Genomic DNA, 23,564 nt, shown 5'->3' with positions numbered 1-23,564 from the left:
GCGAATCCAAGACGGATTATTTGAAAAACCCACCAGTCGGAGGTTATAAGGGGCCATCTTTCTTGAAAAAATGTAAGCCTCCTCCCGACTGGCAAGTCGTATGGGATGGACACTTTTACTGCGGCTACGCTCTGCTGGAGCCAGTCAAAAGCTCATCCCTTGCTTTGCCTGGAGAACGTGAATGAGTATGATGGGGTTGAGCCTAAGCAAGCTGGTGAAACGAGGGGTTGTACCAACACCTCCAACAGTAATAGGGAATCCTCCATGGCTTGCCAAAAGTCCTCCAAGCTGAGGAGGTAGATGCAGAAGGCACCTGGCGGGAAAGAGATGGTATCAGTATGCTTTTTGATTTTGTCAGCGACCTCCTCAACCTTCTCTCCAAAAAGATTATCCTCCCTGAAAGGCATCCGCCAATCTCTGCTGAACAGAATGTTCCAAGTCAGAACATGTAGCCACGAGAGTCTATGCATTGCTATACTCTGGGCTGAGATCCCAGATGCCACGTCAAAAAGTTTTTTAAGTGCCCCTAGCCAAGAACTTTCGAAATGCCTTCTGCTGCTTGACCAACTAGCGAAGTGGCTCAGCTTGCTCCAGAAGGAGCGTCTCAGCCAGGTCTCACAAAATGCACACTGAGTTTCACAAGTAGATACTCGTGAACAGCTGGCAGGATTGTATTCAGGATTAGAGAAGAACACTGAAGCCTGAAACAATCTTTCTCCTAAAAGAATACAGGGTTCTACCTTCTCTACCTGGGGGCACCGAGGCATAGTCGCTGGAACTCCTGGCTCGAGAGCGGATTCTACCACCATGGAATTGTGTGGCAACTCAGGCTTATCAAAACCAGGGTTCTAGCTTCTCTACCTGGGGACGCTGAGGAATAATCCCAGGAAATCCTGACTTCTTTCAGAGCGGATTTTACCACCATGGAATTATGAGGCAACTGAGGCTTATCAAAACCAGGTGTACTGTGGATCCGGTACATGGGATCGATCTTCTTGAGCATGACAGGGACCAACAGAGGGGACTCCCAATTTCTAATGAGGAATTCCTGGAGTACCTCATGGAGAGGGCCAGTCACAGCCTCCCTAAGAGACATGTAGTCCAGGACTTCGAGCAACATGGCTCTGGGCTCGTCCTCAACTTCCAAAGGAAATGGAATGGCATCAGTCATTTCCTTGACAAAAGAAGGGAATGAAAGGCTCTCCAGAGGAGTCTCTCTCCTTTCTGGTAGAGGGGAGGGTTCAGAGGGAATTCCATAGGACTAATCTGAGGAAAAGAATCTTGGATCCTCCTCCGAATCCCATGAGTGCTCCACTTCAGTGTCAGACAATACCTACTAGTGGGAGTGTCGAGACCGAACCTGCCTCGACATGGAAAAGCCATGTCCTCAAGAACAGCGTCAAGAAGTCGGTTCCCGCTTCAATTCTGGCGAAGCTTCCTGCACAGATGTCTAGGGAGTGCCAGCTTGGGTGGCAGTCGACCCCAAAGCCACATGCGGTGTCGAAGGCAGCACTGTAGGCTGAGGGCCAAGCAGGGCTGTAGCAGGAGGTCAGGGTAAGTGCAAGCAACCCCGATGTGATGCACATCGTTACAGGCAGCCATACAACAGCTCAGGAAGCAAGGCCCAGATGCACTTATCGAGGGCTGACACTGGGAAAGGCTGGGGTGCCGGTGGAAGCACAGGTTGCAGAGCTGCCAGGGTCAATGCGGGAGTTGGGTCTTAGCTGCTGGGAGAGTGACACATTGGAACCTCCTGTATGGAGGAAGAGCGATCCTCCTGGCGCCGACGCTTCATCGGTAGCGAATTCTTCGATGCCCCAGAGCTTCCGGTACCATTCGTCAAGGGCGATCAATGCTAATGCTTCCTGGCCTTCGCCGGAACCTTATTATTAAGGCTTCTCGGTGCCAAACGAGGACGCCATTAAATCCACGTCACCTCAGGGTGACGATGGACGGTCCTGGAGGCCCTACACAACAGGAGGTTTCGAGGAAGGGAGATCCACTTGATACTTCACTGCTCCCAGTGTTCAAGGGTCTAGCAGCAGCCATGCTTACCGACGCTCCCGTTGCTGGTACGGTGCTTGATGTCAACGCCTCCAACCGCGATGCTGTTGAGGAACCAGACTTGGCCCCAAAAATCCTCTCATTGATCCTCTCTGAAACCTGGGTTCTCTTCTTCATATGAAGGCAGAGAGCACAATTAATTTGGCTATGGTCGGGCCCCAGACACTGAAGACACCAAGAATGGGTGTCTTTCCCAGAGACTGTCTGACTGCACCGGGTACAGTGCTTAAAGCCACTGGGAATCTTCGTGGACATGGAAGGAAAAACTTCCTCTGCTAAATTAAACAAAGTGACGGTGTCTGAAAAGGGGCAAGGCACGGCAAAAAGAAAGGGAAAACTTCCAGTCGAATGACAACGGAAAAGAAAGGAAACTTAAAACCAGACAAGCTAGAAAATAAAGGAAAGAGGTTAAAAAAAAGGGGAGGGGGGTTCCACAAATAAGAACATAAAGGATGAAAAAAAAATGTCAAAAGGCACAAAAAAAAAAAGCTTTGGACTGAGCAAAGTGAGGAGACAGTAAATAAATAAATAAACACACCCTCTTCTCACCGCGGCAGAAAAAGAACTGAGGAGACTACGCTCTCACAGTGGGCAAGAAGGCACTCACGCAAGCGCGATGGAGCTTGTCTCGCATTCCACAAAACTCTACTTATGCTACTCATAAGTCCCGGACCAGGCGACACAGGTCGGCATAACCCACTTGTGCGAATAAATAGGCCTGCTTGTCCTCAGAGAAAATGGATATATGCAAATTTCAATGTGAGAACATATATGAATTTATACATATATAAACGAACAGAAAACAGTGGCATGCTAATAAAGATATATTACAAAACACCAGTGTTGAATTAAACCAACGTGTAGGGACAGTGCAGTATGAGACACTTAGAGGATACAAATGTGCCATACCAGTGTTGCTCAATAAATCTTGAGACAAGTACAAATATAAAAACCAAACCTTTAAGAAGACTGGAGTGTACAGGAGAATCAAAGAAAAAAAAACTGAGGTGTAGTACTGCCAGTGGTTAAAGTAATGAAAGAGCTGACAAAAAGTGCACGAAAAAAAGAATATGCGATTCACGTGCACTGCAGTAATGATCAAAGAAGTAAACAACGGCGCTAAGAGCTGTGTCCCTTAAAAAAAACACTGCGTTCGTAAAATGATATAAATATATAGAAAAACAAATTTACTGATTCCATATGATGTATAATATATACAGTTCATCACTATCCTTGAACGTAATAGAAAAGCAAAACGCAATTAGAAAAACAAATTTAAAACAATGGGTAATTATGAAACACGATGGAAATGTGTACAATTCTCAGGCACACTCTGAAACATATGTAAAATGAAATATATAAATGTATGTAAACAACAAATGTCCATGTATTATATAGTAACTAGGAAAAAAGGCCCGTTTCTGACAGAAATGAAACGGGCGCTAGCAAGGTTTTCCTCGGACTGTGTGTGTGTTTTACAGAGTGTGTGTGTGAGTGTGTGATACAGAAAGAGTGAGTGTGTGAGTGTGTGTGACAGAGCGAGAGTGAATGTGTGAGTGTGTGTGACAGAGAGAGTGAGACCGTGTGCGAGAGTGTGTGTGTGTGAGAATGAGAGTGTGTGCCAGGGGCCCCCTCCCTCCCAGTTTCAGTGTCCGCTGCCCCTTCCTCCCACCCACCCAGTTCCAGGGTCTTTTCCCCCCCCCCCCTCCCCCAGTTTCAGGGTTCCCCCTCCCTCCCAGTTTCTGGGTCTGCCCGGCCCCCCACCAAGTTCCATGGTCGGGCCCCTTCCAAGTTCCAGGGTCAGGCTCCCTCCAAGTTCCAGGGGCCACCCACCCACCCAGTTCCAGGGTCGTTGCCCCCCCCCTCTCTCCCTCCCTCCCTGTTCCAGAGTAGTTGCACCCTCTCTTTCCCTCCCCCCAGCCACCCACCTGCAACGTTCTGAAGCTAACTCCATGGCTTCAAGTGAAGGGTTCGTTAGGATCATTAGGTTCGTCGCTCTGTAACCATCTCTGTCGGCCCCGCCCTCGTGCCTCTGATAGGTCTGCCGCCCTCGACGTCAAAACGTGATGACATCAAGACGTGATGACGTCGGGGCGGCGGACCTATCAGAGGCGCGAGGGCGGGGCCGACAGATGGTGACAGAGCAACGAACCCTTCACTTGAAGCCACGGAGTCAGCTTCAGAACGTTGAAGGTGCCTTTTATTATAGTAAAGAAGATATATTCTACATGATATAAATACATCGCTATCACTGTGCATCATAAGGATGCATACCACAATTAGAAAAAACATATTTAAAACAAAGTAAACAGTGTAAATCATTTAAAATGCAAAAATATCAAACTATAGGTATATGTATAATAAGAGAAATAATGAAGATATGGCTTTCCTATATAGAAAGGGTGTATAACCTATACATTTATACATTCCATTTTACATATGTTTCATCAATATGTCTATAGTGTGCCTGAGACTTCTGTACTTTTCAGTATGCATTTCATAACTACCTTTTGTTTTAAATTGTTTTTCATTCAGCAATGGTGTTTTGTAACGTATATTAGCATGCCACTATTTTCTGTTCTTTTACCCTCCCCCCCCCCCCCCCCTTTGTGTGTTCACCTTTTACTCGTAGACTTCATTTGCAGTAGTTATAGCACGGTGGTATATATATCACATGCATTATTGTTTTTGTAGACATTTTTCTGTAGATCACAGTCTTCTTTCTTGTCACTTTGCGCTCATTCGATCACTGTATTTTACATAGCATGGTACTAAAGTACTGTTGTGTGTATATTCTAAGCACAGCGGTTTATGTAGACATGCACACATATACATTTTTCAGCACCCTTTTAGTTTACTTGTTCTTGTACCTACACTAGTAAATAGTGAAATTAGGCCTTACCTGCTAATTTTCTTTCCACTAGACCCTCCAGACCGGTCAAGACACTTGGGTTATGCATGCCTACCAGCAAAGGGAGACTGAGAACACTAACTTTGAACACTGTACATATAACCTGTGCCTAACCATAGTCATCCAGTATACAACTAGCCAAGCAGAGAAAATTCAACACACAATTGGAAACTGAAAACTAAAAATAAACCCCTGTACCTGGAATCCGAAGGAATATCGAAATGTGCTTAAGCAGACCAAACTCAAACAGCGCGCCGTACTGCATCAGTCTACAGTCAAGGAAAAACCCCTGACATCGACCAGACCAAAAATGTATAAAAACATACTATGAAACAGTTAGAGCAGGACACAGGCCCAAAAAAGATATCGGACACAAGACGGGCGGGCTCTTGACCGGTCTGGAGGGTCTAAAGGAAAGAAAATTAGCAGGTAAGGCCTAATTTCACCTTCCTCAGCAACCCTCCAGACCGGTCAAGTCGCTTGGGAAGTACCAAAGCAGTAAAAGATTAAGGGCGGAACCTCCAAACCCCAGAGGTCAACACAGCAGCCCCAAACCCTGCATCCTCCCTTGCCTGGACATCAATTCTATAATGTCACACAAAGGAATGCATAGAAGACCAAACCGCTGCCTTGCAAATATTCTGCGGAAGAATAAAACTACTCTCCGCTCAGGAAGCAGCTACCCCTCGGGTAGAATGCGCCTTAAGCACCGATGGAACCACACGTCCCTTCAGCAAATAGGCCGAACCAATAGCCTCCTTTAACCACCGAGCTAGTGTTGTCTTGGAGGCTTCCGCACCTTTCTTAGGAAACAAACAGCCTATCTGAGCACCGAAAATCCTGAGTCCTGCGCAAGTAAGAACACAAAATGCGACTAACATCCAACTTGGCCAAACAACGTTGAGAAGCATCACCCAACACTGGCAAAGAAATCACCTGATTCACATGAAAAGTGGACACTACCTTAGGCAAGAAGGAAGGCACCATCCACAATGCAACTTTCTCCTTAGAGAATGACAAGAAAGGTTCCTTACAAGACAAAGCCTGAAGCTCCGAAATTCTCCGAGCCAAAGAAATGGCCACCAAAAAAACTGCTTTCAGAGTAAGATCCTTACAGGTGCTGGAGTTCAAAGGCTCAAACAGAGGACCCACCAGCACCTCTAAAACTAGGGTCAAATCCCACGGAGGAACCACCGGACGATGCTGCGAAAGGATCACCTTCACTCCCTTCAAGAAACGCACAATGTCCGGGGAGGCCACTAAGGATACCCCCTGAACCTTAGCCCTGAAACAGGCCAAAGCTGCCACCTGCACTTTCAGGGAAAATAGCGCGAGGCCCGTCTAATTCATCCTGTAGAAACTCCAGAACTTCCGCTATCGAAGCACACCAATTCTCAAAGATTCGCCACATGCACACATAAGCCAACGTAGACCTCTTACGGGACCGCAACATAGTATCAATTACCCTGGGAGAAAAACCTTCCTTCCTCAATTTGTGCCGCTCAAGAGCCAGGCCGTAAGCAAGAACGGAGAGAGATCGGCCATCTCGATCAGCCCCTGAACCAACCTCACCACAGACCCCAACAGAATCGGCTCCTGGACTGCCAGCCGCACTAGATCTCCGTATCACGGATGGCGTGGCCAATTGGGAACCATCAAGATCAATGGACCCGAGTGTCGCTCAATTCACTGCACTACTCGCCCCAACAATGGCTACAGAGGGAACACATAGAGCAACTCGTGAAGAGGCCATGCTAAAACCAATGCGTCGATCCCCTCGGACCGCGGATCCCGCCGCCGAATGAAGAAGCGAGGAACCTGGACAGTGTCGGCCGACGCCATGAGATCCATCACTGGACGACCCCATTCCAACACTATGCGGTCGAAGACCGACTGATGAAGAGACCATTCTCCGGGATCCAACATGTATCTGCTCAGAAAGTCTGCGCTCTCGCTGTCTACACCTGCCACGTGCACCGCCGAGAGATACTGAAGATGCACATCTGCCAGGCTCAGTAACTCTGCCGTCTCTTTGGCCAGCGCTCAGCTCCTCATTCTCCCCTGCCGATTTACATAAGCTACGGCCGTGGTGTTGTCGGAAAGAATCCTGACAGCCCTGCCTTTGAGAAGGAACTGAGATTGGAGAGCCAACCGAATCGCCCGCGTCTCTAGCCAGTTGATGGACCAGTGAGCTTCCTCCAACGACCAACGATCCTGGGCCACCTGCCCAAGGCAATGACCTCTCCAGCCCCTCAACTCGCATCCATGGTGAGAACTACCCAGTCCGGAGGGTCCAGCGGCATACCTTCACTAGATTCGGAGTGTAAAGCTACCAGTGCAGTCTGCGGCGAGGGGCCTCTAACAGAAGTAGCTTCTCCTCCAACTCTCGAGTCTGAGGAGACCAGCGATCCAGCAGAACCCCCTGCAACTGACGCATATGGGCCCTGGCCCAACCACCTCTATCGCTGTCGCCATCAGACCCAGAACCTGGTAAGAACGGCCGAGGGAGCCCTCTGCGCAGAGCTGCCAAATCTGACCCTGCAACTTGGAAACTTGAGTGGACATCAGGAACACCTGACCTTTCTCTGTGTCAAAACGCACCCCTAGGTACTCCAGGGACTGAGAAGGTACTAGCTGACTCTTGGCCGGATTCACCACCCAGCCTAGCGACTGTAAAAAGGAAACCACCCGTGCTGTTGCCTCCTTGCTTTCTGATCTTGATTTGGCTCGAATCAACCAACCGTCGAGGTAAGGATGAACCAAAATGCCTTGCTTCGGCAGAGCTGCTGCCACAACCACCATCACCTTGGAAAATGTGGGTAGAGCCGTCGCAAGATCGAAGGGAAGTACACAAAACTGGAAATGCTTCCCTAATACAGCAAAGCGAAGAAAACGTCGATGCGCCACACAGATGGGAATGTGCAAATAGGCCTCTGTCAGGTCTAATGAAGTGAGAAACTCTCCTCTGAACCGCCACAATAACCGAGCGTAAAGTTTCCATCCAAAAGGAGGGGACCTTCAGAGCTCCATTGACCCTCTTAAGGTCTAAAATGAGACAAAAGGAGCCCTCCTTCTTGGGCACCACAAAATAAATCAAGTAGCAATCCGTTCCCCTTTCCCTTGGAGGAACGGAGACCACTGCTCCTAGGTCGATCAAATGCAACAGTCTTGCACTGCTCTCGCCTTGCGCCGAGTGACAAGGAAACACTAGAAAGAAATCTGAAAGAGGACCGTCAAACTCTAGTTTGTAACCATTGTGTACTACCTCCAGAACCCACTGGTCTGAAGTAACCTGGACCCACCTTTGGTAAAATAAACTCAACCGGGCGCCAACGCATACCAGAGGCTGGGCCCCCGCACCATCACTGGGAGGTACGGACTGTACTGGAAGCTCCCAAGGAGGAATCCTGGCTATCACGGTGTCCACCCCGAAAGGGATGAGTCCTCTGGAAAAAACGACCTCTGGGCGCTCCACTAGACCTGCCCAGCCTATACCGCCTCACTTCTCGAAATTGTCCGTGCACAGATGTCCCCCTGGAACCTGACTTAGGACGGAGCTCCGGAAGCCGCGGGACCTTAGCTTCACCAAGTCCCTGCACCAACTTATCTAAATCCTTCCCAAAAAGCATAGAGCCTCTAAGGGGGAGCAAACAAAGCTTTGACTTAGAAGCCGTATCGGCAACCCACCCCCGCAACCACAGGGCTCAACGGGCTCCAACCGCTAGGGTCATGTTCTTTGCTGACGCCCGTAACAAATCGTACAGTGCATCTGCCAAAAAAGATGACCCTATCTCCAACTCAGCCAACTCCTGAACCCAGGACACTCTATCAGACCCCGGAGCACCCAGAAACCTCTCAGCCCAGCAGAAACAAGCGTGAGCTACCAGACCTCCACAAACAGAGGCTTGCAACGCCAAGGCCAATAAATCAAAACTCTGCTTCAGAAAGGATTCCAACTTTCTATCCTGAGGGTCCCATAATGCTGCGCCACCATACACCGGGATAGCTGTGGCCTTAGTCACCGCCATTACCACTTCATCCACTGCAGGAGGTTTCAAAGAATCCCTATCTTCCTGGGGAAGGGAACCACCTTACAAGGTGTATCCGGGGAAGCCCACTCCTGCGCTACCATGTCACTCAGGTCTGCGTTCATAGGAAAAGAGCGTGGAAGTCACCAAATCCCCTTAACCAATGGATCCACCTGCTTCCCATCTCCCTGAGGAACCTCCGCAGGCTCCACTTTAAAATAAAAGACACCTGATCAATGAGCTTGGATAACTCATCCCTATGAAAAATCCAAACCACCGAAGGGTCCTCACCTGGTGAGGACCCCTCTTTGTCCTGACCTGACAGGGACACCTCTTCCTCCTCCTGCGCACTGAGATTCCCCTCCGAATCTGGGAGAGAAAAAGGTCCAGGTCCTCTGACCACTCCAAGCGAGGTCTCTTTGTTACCACACCCCCTGTCCCTTCACCAGGGAGCTCCATATGAGAGGGACCCGCCTTCCAGGCCTGGAACATGGCCCATATAAAGTCCGGAGGGAATCCCCCCCACCCAGAGGATTCTAAAACTGAAGAGGGTCCCTGAACAGGGATTCCCTGTGCAGACTGTGTCGGCTCCGATCCAGCATGGGACGAACCCAAAATGGCAGCGGTTCCCACCAAAATCGGGACCACCGCCGTCACACCCCCATCCGAACACGCTGCAGGAATCTCCGCCGCTAATAGCGGAGGAAGAAGGCTTGGGCTCCCCACAAAACCGGCACTAACCACCCAGTACTTCCAACCCTCGATGAGCGCAAAACCGGCAATGGAGGAGTTTCCCAGACATAACAGACAGCGGGAAAAATCTCACCTAAAGCCCAAGACACAGCACACACACACGGGCTCACCACAAGCTTCAGCTCTCCCAAGCAGCCAGAAAGACACCAGTTCAAAACCGGAGGAGCAGCTCTTTTTTTTTTCCTTCAAACTTTGAGGCCCACTGCTGCTGACCGTAAGGCACTCAAGGCTGCCACCCTAGCACAGCAGCCGAGGAACAAGGCTGCCCAAGAGGGAGAGTCTGCTAGGGGGAGGGATGCGGCCACCTGGGTGTGACACCCCACGGGGTACAAAGAAAAGGCCCCACAGGACCCACCACCCCAAGCACACAGAGGAAACCAGGTACAGGGATTTTTTTTTTTTTTAACTAAGGAATAGAAAATAAAACAAAACTAGACCGTAAGAAAATCTCTAAGGCCTACCAGACCGGACAGGCTGCATGTCTACCCTCTGCTGGAGACTGAGAAATACTGGATGACTATGGTTAAGCACAGGTTATATGTAGTGTTCAGTTAGTGTTCTCAGTCTCCCTCTGCTGGTAGGCATGCATAACCCAAGCGTCTTGACCAGTCTGGAGGGTTGCTGAGGAATCACGGCTACATTTATTTCACTATCGCACTGCAGGTTTTGTTCGTTTTGATTACCAATATTCATACGACCTTTCTATACCTGGATTGGCCAATGTTGGAGACAGGATGCTGGGCTCAATGGGCCTTTGGTCTTTCCCAGTATGGCAATACTTATGTACCTCTTCTTTGTTGTTTGTTTCACCATTTTTCTTTGGTATTGTTTCTTTATAGACTGCTGTACTCTCAGCATAAGCAATATTGGTTCACATAACTTTCATGATATTTGATACAGATCAGTACCCATACTGTGTTTTACCTGTAGAGGGCATGTGAAGCGTTTTTAGTTTTTATTTTCCATTTCATTTTTCATCTTTTTCTGGTAGCGTATCTGGCTGTTAGCTGTTTTACTTCTGCACGTTGCTCTTGACTTCAGTGTATTCACCGACACAGTATAATTACTCACTGGGTCTCTGTTTCACATTCTCCAGCCCCTGTATGCCCGCTAGGTCAATTTGCATATATTGTTATATATAATATTCCACTTCACATATTACAACTTTATAGTTACATACCTACATTTTATAGTAATGCTGTTATTATAGTAGTTTTGCCATTTACCAGCACATCCTTATTAGCATAAATAGACATAGCAATGAGCAATGGCATTCTTTCTCACCTGCAGTGACAACATGGAAGCATTGGCCCCAAAAAGTTATGGTGCTGGGCTCATGTCATCCAGTTACGTTTGTCAGACATCCCTGTCCAATTATTGCCAGCTTCAAGACGGTTATAATGCGGCATCACAGATGACACAGGCACATTCTTCAGAGACCAGTCAGGAGCGTAATCATGTTCACAAAGGTAGTCCTTTAGTGGCAGGAACATCACATGCATTCACTATGATGTCTGGACTGCCTGTAGGCATTGTAGAGGCGCAATACCCTTCCTCGGATGTTGCTGAATGTACTAAGTAAACTCTTCCTATATACGATTCCCTAATATGTTTGTTCCACATGAACCTTATTGTACCATAACATCACTGTGTAACTGTTTATACCGGAATTGGCGAGTGCCTTTATGGTACTATGTAAGCCACACTGAGCCTGCGAATAGGTGGGAAAATGTGGGATACAAATGTTACAAATAAATAAATAGTGCGGGTTGTATTTTTTTAACCCTTCTACCTGCACATCCTCTCCATGCTTTACTGTTCATTTCTCCTTTTTTTTAGTCCCCTCATATGATTGCAATTTTAAGCGCTAGGGTCTACATTTTTAGAGTTACATATTTTTATATATTTCTATTTTTTAATGTATATGTTTATTGTACAATATTGCCTTTTGTTCATTCATTTCATTTTTGTTTCATTACAGACTGTTGTATTCTCAGCACATATCAGGTTAGATAATCATGATATTATATATATATTTTTTTTTTTAATATATATGTTTACAATTTTAAAAGTGTAGGTATTCATAAGCTGTATTTGTCTTATCCAAGACTCCCTTAGGCAGGCATTTGGCCAAAACATGGTGCCGTGTCCGGTCTTGGGTGTTTTACTTTCAGAATAAAGATCACCTTCTTGTGAACAGCTTGACTACCTAGTCGTTCTTCACTGTGTGTGGAAGCGTCCTGTTGCATACACTACTCTCTTGCTTTTTCTTCTTGATCATAGTGTTTTTGTTCTTCCATCTTGGTGGTTTCTCTTGGTAGGTATAACCACCACCATTTTGATTCCAGAAGGCAAAAGTGACTGTGGATTGCTCATGCCCTATATCCACTAGACCCCATGGATTATTCAAGGTGTGACGGGAGGGTATTAAAAGGAAGTGGTACCTTTATATTACTGTATATTGGCCAGCCCCTATCAGATGTGGCCCTGGAACACTGAACCATAGATTACTGCAGGGCTCAAAAAAACCCCAGGCAGGTCACCATGGCAACTGAAGATTCAGACCTAGTGCCTACAGTTTGCAGGCCTCACTGACAGATTTTTCTTTATGTCATTATTTTTTTTTCCTCCTCTCATGCTGCAACATTTCTCCCTCCCTTCTCCTCCCAGTGCGAGTCAGCAGCTGTCCTGACCCCTCCACCCCCAAATACCTCTCCTGCTTCTACCCATGCCCCACAGAACTTCAAACCTGTCTCCATGCTGCAGCAGCAATTGACATACGCTGTCTGCAGCCAGCCCTGGAACCTTTCCTCTCCAGTCCCACCCCTACTGATGCAATTTCCTGTTTACACAGGGGCGGGTCATGCAAAGGAAAAGTTCCAGGGCTGGCTACAGACAGCATATGTTGATTGCTGCCATAGCTGCACCAAGGAAACACGTTTGAAGTGCAAGAGAAGTATTTGGACCCATGGGGGAGGGGGGGGGTTCAGGAAAGCTGCTGACTCGCACTGGAGGAGGAGGGAGGAAGCGCAGCCAGGAGAAAGGTTAGAAACGCCACAGCCTGGGACAGGATGGCAGGAGAGTTTTGGACGAGGGCAGGGAACGGAAGGAAGGAGAGGTCTGCCCTGCTGCTGCTTGCTGCGAAGGTGAAAGGAGGCGTTTAAGGTTAGTTCCGGGAGCGACGGAGGGTGGGTGGAGGGGGGGGGCCTTGTCCGGCTCTCGGCGGCCCTGCTTTCAAACAAAAATTTGCTAGGTCTTACTTTCAGGGGAGGCCTTATATCTACCAATTCAGGAAAACCTCTACTAGGTCTTATTTTCGGGGGATGTCTTACTTTCAGGGAAACAGGGTATTTACAAGGTATGCAGGAGGAACAGCTGTTGGGAATTTTTGGCTGGTAGGGCTTGTGGATCCCTGCCAGCCACTTCATAGGTGTGCTGCCATTGGGTGGGCCTGGGCCCACCCTTGACTACGCCACTGATCAGAGGACAACCAGACAGAAAGTGAGATATATCAAACTACCCTGGGAGGGACCAAGAAAGAGTGGGGGGGGGGGGGGAGATGCCAGACTATATGGGGAGCGAGTGAGAGATGTGGGACTGTAGTCTGTGAGAAATAGGAGGAGGAGGGAGATGCTGGTCTGAGAGGTAGGGAGATGGGATCAACAAAATAATTTAAAAAATGACCAGACAACAAAGGTAGTGTAGAACAGTAATTTTATTTCCTATTTAGTTATTAGAAAATGTCAGTTTTTGAAATGTTCAACTGCCAATGCTGGTATCTGACATGGCTGAGGTCTATGGCAGAAATTTGGGAAGTGACCCCAAAGCTCTGTACCACACTATGCCTTCTTCAGGTTCAGACTGGCTTGGAGCCCCCTTTGGCCAAGGTATCACGGACAACTGCCCTGGTTGTTGTACTCTGCTCCCAACACCATCCCTGACATGTGGATATCTTTATATTTTGTACAGTACAAAGGGAAATGCATCTCTTTTTCTTTGGTGGTGTTCTACATGCAAGGTCTGACTTCTTGAGGTTTCAATTTAATTTCTGTCTACATATTTGTATTACTAGTTTGAGGCCACTTATTCTGTATTGAGAGAAAGATAGAGGCTAGGTGTTCTGTTAGCACAAATTTTCTATATAGCGATCTGTAGTTATTTAGATTGTTCAGTTTTCCCAATACATGTATTGATGTTTTAGGGCCCACAGTAATATTTAGAGCATTTCTGTAATGTATGTGTGCAGTGGTTGGTGGGGGGGGGGGGGGTCAGAAAGAGGTGGCAGTGATAATTGGATGAGAGGTGACAGACAGGTTGACTGTGTTCATTGTGGGGAAGGAGGAGGGATGGATTGGATGTTTACATGTGTGTGTTGGGGGAGGGACAGAGAGAACTATTCTGGCTGTGTTTGGGCCAAAAAGAGGTGACAAAGAGGGACATTTTGTATGAAGGCTTTGTGGGTATGAGAGAGAGAAAGAAGCTGGGTAAAGGATGGGAGAGGGTATGAGAGAGGGATTGGTGGGGACCCAGGCCATGGTGATACGTGAAGTAAAGAGGCAACGCTTCACCTGCCAGCATACTTTGGGAAGGGGCATTGATTTACTGAAGTTTCTTTGTCCACATAGAATATGAAAAGAGCCTTAGCAAATCAGTTTCTGAAAGAGCTACCTGCCCCTCCTCCCTTCTTCCTCCCCCCCCAAAAAAAAAAATCACTGTGGACAGTATTTGAGGGGTGGGGAAGGAGAAAATAGGAGACAGAAGTCGAGACATACATTTTAGCGGCCCAATGCTCCTGGGTACCAAAAATAATGCTGCTTGCAAGGCTGAGCCAGTGTTCTTCGAGTATAGTAGGAGCGACTAACTTGCGATCCTGAGATACCACAAGTTTGTCACTCCTATGGTAAATTAAGATGCAGGTAAAATTACCGCAACTTAATAAGTAAACTGCCCACTCCCACCCCACACAACTGTACTTAATTCTTTTAATCAAGGCTTTAAATTAACCAATATACACTTCAGATTTTCAAACCTTAGATCATCGGCAAATTGTCCAGTTAACTCATCAGTTAAACACCACACAATACAATAATTTTTCCACTAACACTTTCAACGCTATCATTATCAACTAACAGAATTACACATCTTGTTTCACCCAGCATGTATAGTAACCAGAAAGGCATTAGAGCCTGAATACAGGAGTCACAGCTACTGAAGAATTTTCAGATATTATTATTAAGGTAGAAACTATATAACATCACTAACCAGCGCTCTAAATGCAACAGATGTATGTAAATCTATAAAACAAATTAAATATAATTGCCTATGCAGTGCCAGATTCACTGGTAAGTTAAATCAAATTTATAGTGACCGTAAATTAGTATCCATTACTGACCATGTATACGTACATCTAGATTTCCATAAACCAAAGAAAGAGAAAACTGAGTATCTATAGATATTCAAGAACACAGATCTAGAGACCCAAGTCAACATTATGGAACAGAGCTCTTAAATTACCAGAGACCATTAAAATTAGTTTTGATCAACTATGCAGTTCTAAATTAGGATATCATTTGAGATGCAAAAAGGAAATTTGCCAGTGAGAGAAAGCTGCCAGTGTCTAATTCCTTAAAAAAAAAAATGACAAGTGCATTAATTCCCCTCAGTAAATTACAAAAAATAATAATTTTCCTTGGCCCCTAAAATCTCTGGCTGGTATTCAAGCTTCGTTTAATCTCCCTGACCCCCAGCATATCAGCTAAACTAATTTAGGGGTCTTTTTACTAAGGCGCACTAAATAAGGCACCCATAGGAATATAAAAGGACCCCTTAAGTCAATGAAGCTAAAACACTCTGATGATACAAAGTGCTAAGATATTGGGTGAATCTCTTCGTATAAGGCCTGGACAACACTGGGAGGAATGACACTCCAGTAACCATTACACTACTGATTCTAACCATGGATACTACAATGATTGGTTGGGGAAGGGAGGCACATACCCCCTTTTCATTCACAAGGCAGGTGAATGCAGATAAAGCTCCTTGAACTAAGAAAAGAGTTAAATGCTTTAAAAGCCTTCTCAGATATCATTTCTGGCAAGTGTCCTCACCCAGATGGCCAATCAAAGGCAATGTTTTACCTAAAATGAGTATAACAGGCTCCTACTTCCTCTGAAAGGAGACGCTGAGAATTTGGGAGTGGAGAAGTTTTCATCAAACTCTATGAGTCCACTACAGACTGCCCAAGTATTTAAAATGGGGTTGCAGACAGGCTCAGCAAGGTGCTGCAGACTCATGGGTGGATTTTAGAGCAAGATAAAATAGTTGTCTTCTATGTGGTCTTGTATGTGGCAGGGTGTCAAGTTGCCTCTTCTGCTTCAAAAGATTGAGCTTGCAGACTATCACCTCAGATTGTTTCAACATGTGTTGGGACATTGGTATACTTTACACCAGTGTTTCCCAGGTCCGGTCCTGGAGTGCCACTTGCCAGTCTGGTTTTTGGGATGTCTATAATGAATATGCATGAAAGAAATGTGCACATAATCGAGGCACTGTATGCAGGTTGTTTATGCATTTTCATTGTGGATGTCCTGTAAGTGTGACTGGCAAGGGTACTCTGGGACTGGACTTGGGAAACACTGCTTTACACCTTTCCTCCGATTCTTTAGATTTCACGAATGATCCAGAAGGTTAATCGTGACAAGGCCAGAAAATCCTTGTTATTGCCATCATCTTTTTTTTTGCTTGTCTAAGCTGGCAATTAAACCATCATAGAAATTGGGACAGTTCTTCATGCTGATTTCTGAACAGCTGGAGAGAATTCTCCATTTAAACCTCTAGTCCCTTGATTTCATGGCATGGACATTGTACACCAATAGATATTCTTCCCATCACAAGAACTGGATGACATCCTTCTTGTTTCTAGAAAATCATTTACCATATATGTTGGGCAGACTAGATGGACTTTATCTGCCGTCACTTACTATGCTACTGTGTAAACGCGGTTAATAAATCCTGTAAAATAAATATTGGAGTGTACATTCAAGAACTCAAAAACTGTGTTGAAGCATAAGCAGCAGGCTGAAAATCAGAGAAGCCTGGTTCAAATCCCACTGCAGCTCCTTGTGATCTTGGGCAAGTCATTTAATCCTTCAATCCTCTTGTGTTGAGATGGGAAGTGAGTGAAAATATTGAAAAATCTGTTGTGCCTTTTATTGTTGTTACATTCTTTTCAATAAAAATTAAAATTTTAAAAAAAACTTCATTCCTCAGGTACAAACCTAGGGCCTTTTTATTAAAGCATAGAACGCACGAAGTGCCACATGGCCCATATGTATAAAATAGGATGCACAGCATTTAGCATGGATTAACGTTTTAGTAAAAGGGTCCCATAGGGACAGGCCAATACCTACTATACCTGAATTTAATTCACCTTGAGCAACTACTGAAAAAGGCATGAGCTAAATCTGAAACTCCTTCATTCACCAAATGAACATACAGTAAGAATCAGTAGTCAGGTTCCCCTGACTCCACTGTACGTTTTCAGGAGGAATTTGGACCTATTTGTCTGCTTACCATTTCTCCTCCACTCGTACACGGGACCATTGATGCTACAGGGAGAACTGCATTGAGAGGTCTCATTCTTCTCTATTTGTCAATTGTTCCTAATAATTGTGCGGACAGCCCCCTCTCACCCATGAACATGCTTCTCTACTGGAATAGGGAGAGCCAAGCTTTAAGCAGAAAACCAGAAAAAAATGAAATCCTTGGCAACTAAAATAAGAGGCAAATGAGTTTGACTTCATGCCCATTATTCAAGGCATGTTCCATAAGCTCCCTTTTCCAGCCTCTTAGGCTGAAGCGGGTTATAAGTTTTTGAAATAAATACACACTATAGGACCGATAAAGAAAGCCTGCGTAATGGGCATGCATTGATGGCTTAGCGTACAGCTTCTAATACAACTTGAATGCACAATTTTTAGCTCCTCAATGCTGTAAGCTAATAGAATACAAAACTTTGTGCACTAAAAGTGTGTGCCACACAAAAAAAAAAAAAAGGCTCCCTTCCTGCCAGTGTGTGAATACTGGCTGGTTCATTCACTGATAGTGAACTTTTTTTTTTTATGTCTCCAATTCAGGTCACCACCACACCCAAATAAATCCCTGGTAGTCTAGTGGACCCCTCAATCTCCCACCTCCTAACCCCACAAAGGAGCCCATTTCCCCTCCTCTTGACACTACTCAAAAAAAAAAATCCCTTGTAGTCTGGTGGAACCCCATAAGTCAATTCCCCCCCCATCCCTCCCAACACCCCAAAATAAAGTCCCTGATAGTCTAGTGGACCCTGATTCCCCCACCCCCGAGACCTCTTCTGGGTTCCTTGAACAAGAGACAGGAATGATGCCCACTTGCTCCTGATTCCATGCACATGACCCCATGCAGCGTGTTCTGGGACATGTGGAGGCAGTCTGCCAAATATGGGGACGGGGGGGGGGGGGGGGGGGAATGGGGACAATGACACTATGAACTATTCTGTCGACTGCTGCAGAAAAAGAAGTTAACCCTTCCATGCCTCCTCTGAGCTCATTCTTGCATTCTGCTCAACTTCTGCAGCAGTTTTCTGCATCGGAGCAGAATAGCTAATAGCCTCATTGCCATCCATTTTAACTGGGCATGTGCTGATGTCTAACTTGAGGGGCTGCACAGGGTGCTTCTGTGTAAGCCTCTTTCTGAACTGCATGCCCAGAAAATCAAGCACAGATATCACATGAACCACATGCTTCTGTCTCCACTAGCTTTCTCCATCAACCCCTATATTAAGTGGGTGCATGGGGCGGAATGAAAGGCAATGACACTTTAATGAAGGGGTAGGGTTTACAAGGCTCATAGATCTGCAAATTTGCTTATTTACAAGTTTAGGCAGCCCATGGCTATTGTGAACTTGTCCTGCTGGATACTTTCATTCCCAGGTCAGGAATCTCTCTTGATGAGAAAAAGAAGTAGTGAGCATTTTATTGATTCTGGATTTTAATTTATTAGAGACTGTCTCCACTCAACAGAATATACTTGTCTATTTTGTTGTGACGTATGTAATATTGGGTGTGTTAAACTGAAAAGTACTGTGTACATAAATTATTAGGAAAAATATTCTAAGCAATGAGCCTATTGTTCTCTTAACAAAAAGTTCTGAGTTCCCACAGCTACCATGGTAAAAAAAAAAAAAAAAGCTGACAGACAGCATATTAGTGTTTTACTGAAATGATTCAAAATATTGCTTATATAAATGCAAATCATGATCATTACACTTACATGTGAGCTTAGATTCAGTGATATGCTTTCAGATCCAGAATCAACTTATGAACATCAAGTTGGATATTAAGGTTCCATGGAACTGTGCACTTAAAATTAACTTACAGTAAAAAAAATCACAGGTCTTAAGCCTGGAATTATTTCAGAACACCAAGCAAATCTATTTCCAACTCTGTTCATTGCAGTCCCTGACCAAGTCGGTTTTCATTTCATGGAATATGTATTTGATAAACTGTGCTTAGATTTTCTGTGCATACTACAGTAGATTTATTTGTGTAATTTGGTTATTTGAATTAGCCCTCCTAGCTTTCAGACAAGTGTTGACAGCAGCTATACAAGTTTAACATTTGACCACCTGCATTGGAAAAGAAAAAAATATCTGTGCTGTGTAGTCAACTTCCAGGTAAATACATCAGTGTTCACCATGAAGTCAAGGACAATGGCATATGTGTGCTTTACATGTTCCTTGAGAGCATGTTTAAACTTTGGATAACATGAAATGCTGTTTGGTTGAAAATTGATGCAGGGAAATTTGACAATTTTCTTTTAGTTACTTAAATTATTAGCTTTTTCAGGGGCTGGATTCAGGCAGGCAAGACTTCTGGCTTAAATAATTAAAGACTGATAAAGGGTAAGTTTTATTGAATTTAATAACCTTTTGTGTTCAAATAACTTAAAAACTTAACAGCTTTTAAACTTTACTTCCATGAACAGCAGATGGGCTTCTGCGTAGTAGAACTCCATGGTCCTCTGTAACCACAGAAAGCACACACTACTCCAGGACAAGTTCTGCTTGGGATATGGAGCACAAGGCTGGGAAAGAAAATGGTCAGGCCCCAAAATTTTGGTTGCCAAATTTTTCTGTAAGACACAATTTAAACACACTTAGAACCGAATGCAATATTTAAAAGTAGGGATGGGAGTGTGTGGATATGCTAAGGGAGGAAAGATTTAACAAACAGAATAGAGGCGAGGAGGAGCCTGTGTGTTTGCTCAATCATAATGAAATTTGCGTCACAGAGAGTACAAGCCAATGGGCAAGGAGGCATGTTTGGCTGAATTAGCTTCCATGAAGGCTATGGTGACATACATAGGATGAGCCGAATGATGGATTTGATATACTGTCTTAATGTGGCTACAATTAAAGAAGTTTACAGATTATATACAAGTACTTATTTTGGGCAATAGAGGATTGAGTGACTTGTCCAGAGTCACAAGGAGCTGCAGTGGAACTCAAATCCAGTTCCCCTGGTTTTCAGACCACTGCACTAACCATTAGACTGCTCCTCCACAGCCATGGTTACAGCTCCTAACATCCTCAAGCATAACGTGGCCCTGTAGAAACAGGGTAGAGAGATCTAGGTTAAAGACAGGACTTGGTTTAAATACGGAGGTGTGGTAGCCATGTTAGTCCACTCTTAAAGGTTATCAATAGAAATCAAACAAAATATAACATGGAAAATAAAATAAGATGATACCTTTTTTATTGGACATAACTTACATTTCTTGATTAGCTTTCGAAGGTTGCCCTTCTTCGTCAGATCGGAAATAAGCAAATGTGGTAGCTGATAGTATATATAAGTGAAACATCCAAGCATTTCATTGACAGTGTAGCAGGGTGAGGGTGGGTAGGAGGTATGCATGGGGACATCAATGAAATGCTTTGATGTCCCCATGCATACCTCCTACCCACCCCCACCCTGCTAGACTGTCAATGAAATGCTTGGATGTTTCACTTATATATACTATCAGCTACCACATTTGCTTATTTCCGATCTGACGAAGAAGAACAACCTTCGAAAGCTAATCAAGAAATGTAAGTTATGTCCAATAAAAAAGGTATCATCTTATTTTCTTTTCCATGTTTTGTTTGATTTCTATTGATAACGTTTAAATATGGGAAATTATGTTTATTACCCCGACTTGTGGAGAACCACTGGGCAGACTGAATGAGCCAATGTTAATGTGTATTTGATTTGGATTTAACTCTGGCCTTTTTCAGTTGTACTCAAGACAAGTTATTTTCAAGTAGATTATTTTCCTGTCCTTGAAGAACTCAATTTAAATTCATACCTGAGGCAATGGAAGATTAAGGTGCTTATTTCAAAGAACATACACTTGCAAAGTTTAACTCTGTATGTCTGTGTGCTTTGAAAAAAAGAAGCCTCTTATGAAGTGACTTACTCAACATCGCAAGGGATTCGAACTGAAATTCCCCAATTCTCATCCCACTATTCTAACCTCTAGGCAATCTTTTCCCAAACTGTGCACTGCAACAAACTCTGGGGAGCCGCAGCAAATCCTGACTTCTCTCCTGCCCGAACTGCTACTGCAGGCAAGAGTAGCAGAAAACAAACAAAAAAATGTGCAGGGCTGCAGCAACCAAACATGTGCTGTCAGTTCTGCTGGTCCTCTGCCCCCAGAACTGGAAGCTGACGTCACCAGAGCCCACAACATGCCTGAAGGCTGCTGCGGCCCCACGCTTGTGTTTTTTTTTGTCGCGGCCACTGGGGACACGGAGCAGACGGCCTTCAGGACTTGCAGAGGCAACTGCCAAGAAGGTTAGATGAAAACAGGAGATGAGGATGAAGTCAAAAAGTTTAAACCAATAGGTCAGTCTCTGTTTCCCATCCCATTCAAAACAAAGCAAGCAAACCTATGAGCTGATGCATCTAAGCTGTCATTCTTTATTGTTGGTAGCATTTTTTATATAATCTCACTTATATTTTTAAATTTTAAATATGCTGGCTTGTGCAGCACACAGATGTACAAAGAGGAAGTATAATACCGGAATAACTTTTCATAGGTAGAGTAGTAATTTGTCATAAATCATAATCAGTGTGTCATTTGGAGGGGCTGGATATAGGAACACTAACACTGTTATATTTGTGCAGAGAAAAAGATGGAGACCTGTGTTGGGGAGGGGCGCCACGAAAAGTTGATCAACAGGATGGGTGTCGTGCACTGAAAAAGTTTGACAACTACTGCTCTAAGCTATTCCTACACAGGTTGTTTTTGGACATACAGTCCATTCATTTTAGCTGATATGCCAGGGTCAAGGGACTAAAACAAAGAACGTCTGAACACTTCTACTCCTGCACTCAGCATTGAAGACATCCCGACATTTACGTAGCCTTTTACACTGGGAAGGGGCTTACCTGAGCGGCTGGGTCATTGAGCCGATGCTCTGCCGAGAGATGATGCCTCAGTAGAAGCGGTCTCTTATAGTTGCGGGTGCCCTTGGCTAGTTCATCGTGACCAGAGGAGCCTATGTTGTTGTTTCCTCCGCTGCTGCCAGATGCCTGACACCAGGCGCAGGACATGAGGCCGGTCTCCTGACAGAACTGAAGCCACGGGAATTCCTGCAGCCAGGAGCCCTGGAAAGAGGAACAGTGCAGGTTCTGCAACAAGGACTGCGGCCTGGCCAGTCCAAAGCGCTTCACGTTCTCCCCGCTGCCATCAACCTCCTCCGCGGCATCCCCCAAGCGCCGGCCACCCTGACTCGCCCCTTCGCCACCACCCCCCTCTTCCTCCTCTTCCTCGTCCCCGCTGCTGCCGCCACTCAGCGAGCCGCCGTCCTGCAGTTCTTTCCTATCTGAGCCGCAGGCCTCGACTTCGGCCTCGGCCTCATCTTCCAGCTCCACTTCCACTTCCTCCTCCGCCCTTTGCCCGTTCGGCTGTTTCAGAGCCCAGGCCGAGGTCTCCAGGTTGCCGACACCGCCCACGCCGCACCCGGTGTTGCCGTTATTACCACCTCCGCCGCCCCGGAACGCCAGCGTCCTGCGATTCCGCTCCGTGGACATTTTCAACAGCTTCTTTCCTTCTGGCCTGGGCCCTGGCACGCACCCTTCTGCTAACCGTTTGCGTTCTGGAACGTCAGAATGACCCGTGGGGAGGGGAGGGTGAGGGGGGAATGGAGCCCCCCCAGTGTTCCGCGAGGGGAGGGGGGAACGCTGCCGGTCCAAAGCACAGCCGACCCCCCCGCCACCGGCAGCTCCCCCGATTTTCACGCTTCCCTTTTAGCGTTCTCTGGTTCGAAGTGTAAAGGTGAAGAGTCCACCGAGGAAGAGAGGCGCCAAAACGGCGCAGCGCCTGACTCAGAAAAGCGACGAGCTTCTATCGTCCATACAGGACCCTTCGGCTCTGAGGTCGAGTGGGTAAGTAGTGAACAACGGACTATGCCCACAATGCAACGGGGCAGTGAACATTAGCAGGGGAGGGAGGGGGGTGGTGAGAAGGGAAGGCAGAGCAGATGGCGAGTGCAAGGTGGCATGTAGGTTCGTGTGTTTCAGTTTGTATACATCTGGTCTTTCTTTGTAAACACAAGTCTAGACCCTATTTTCCACCTTCCTCTCTTTTGATGGTAATCAATAGAAATAAAACAAGATGATAACTTAATACATTTTATGTCCAATAAAAAAAATATCATCTTCTTTTCCATGTTTTATTTTGTTTTATTTCTATTGATTACCTTTAAAAGTGGACTAACACGGCTACCACAC

At 45.7% G+C, this 23,564-nt stretch overlaps 1 protein-coding gene across 1 annotated transcript in view; it reads right to left on the bottom strand.

Annotated features, from left to right (window-relative positions):
* Window positions 1-23,197, bottom strand: part of ZBTB10 (zinc finger and BTB domain containing 10) — a 137,994-nt gene extending 114,797 nt beyond the window's left edge. Inside the window, exon 1 of the mRNA XM_030215886.1 lies at window positions 22,221-23,197. Coding sequence (XP_030071746.1) covers window positions 22,221-22,865 — 645 coding nt within the window. The 5' untranslated portion in view covers window positions 22,866-23,197. The remainder of the gene's footprint in view (window positions 1-22,220) is intronic.
* Window positions 23,198-23,564: the final 367 nt, after the last annotated feature.

The sequence above is a fragment of the Microcaecilia unicolor genome, chromosome 1, assembly GCF_901765095.1.
Source record: "Microcaecilia unicolor chromosome 1, aMicUni1.1, whole genome shotgun sequence".
Classification (NCBI taxonomy): domain Eukaryota; kingdom Metazoa; phylum Chordata; class Amphibia; order Gymnophiona; family Siphonopidae; genus Microcaecilia; species Microcaecilia unicolor.
Note: the sequence above shows the minus strand (reverse complement) of the source record. Positions and strands in the feature narration are given on the sequence as shown.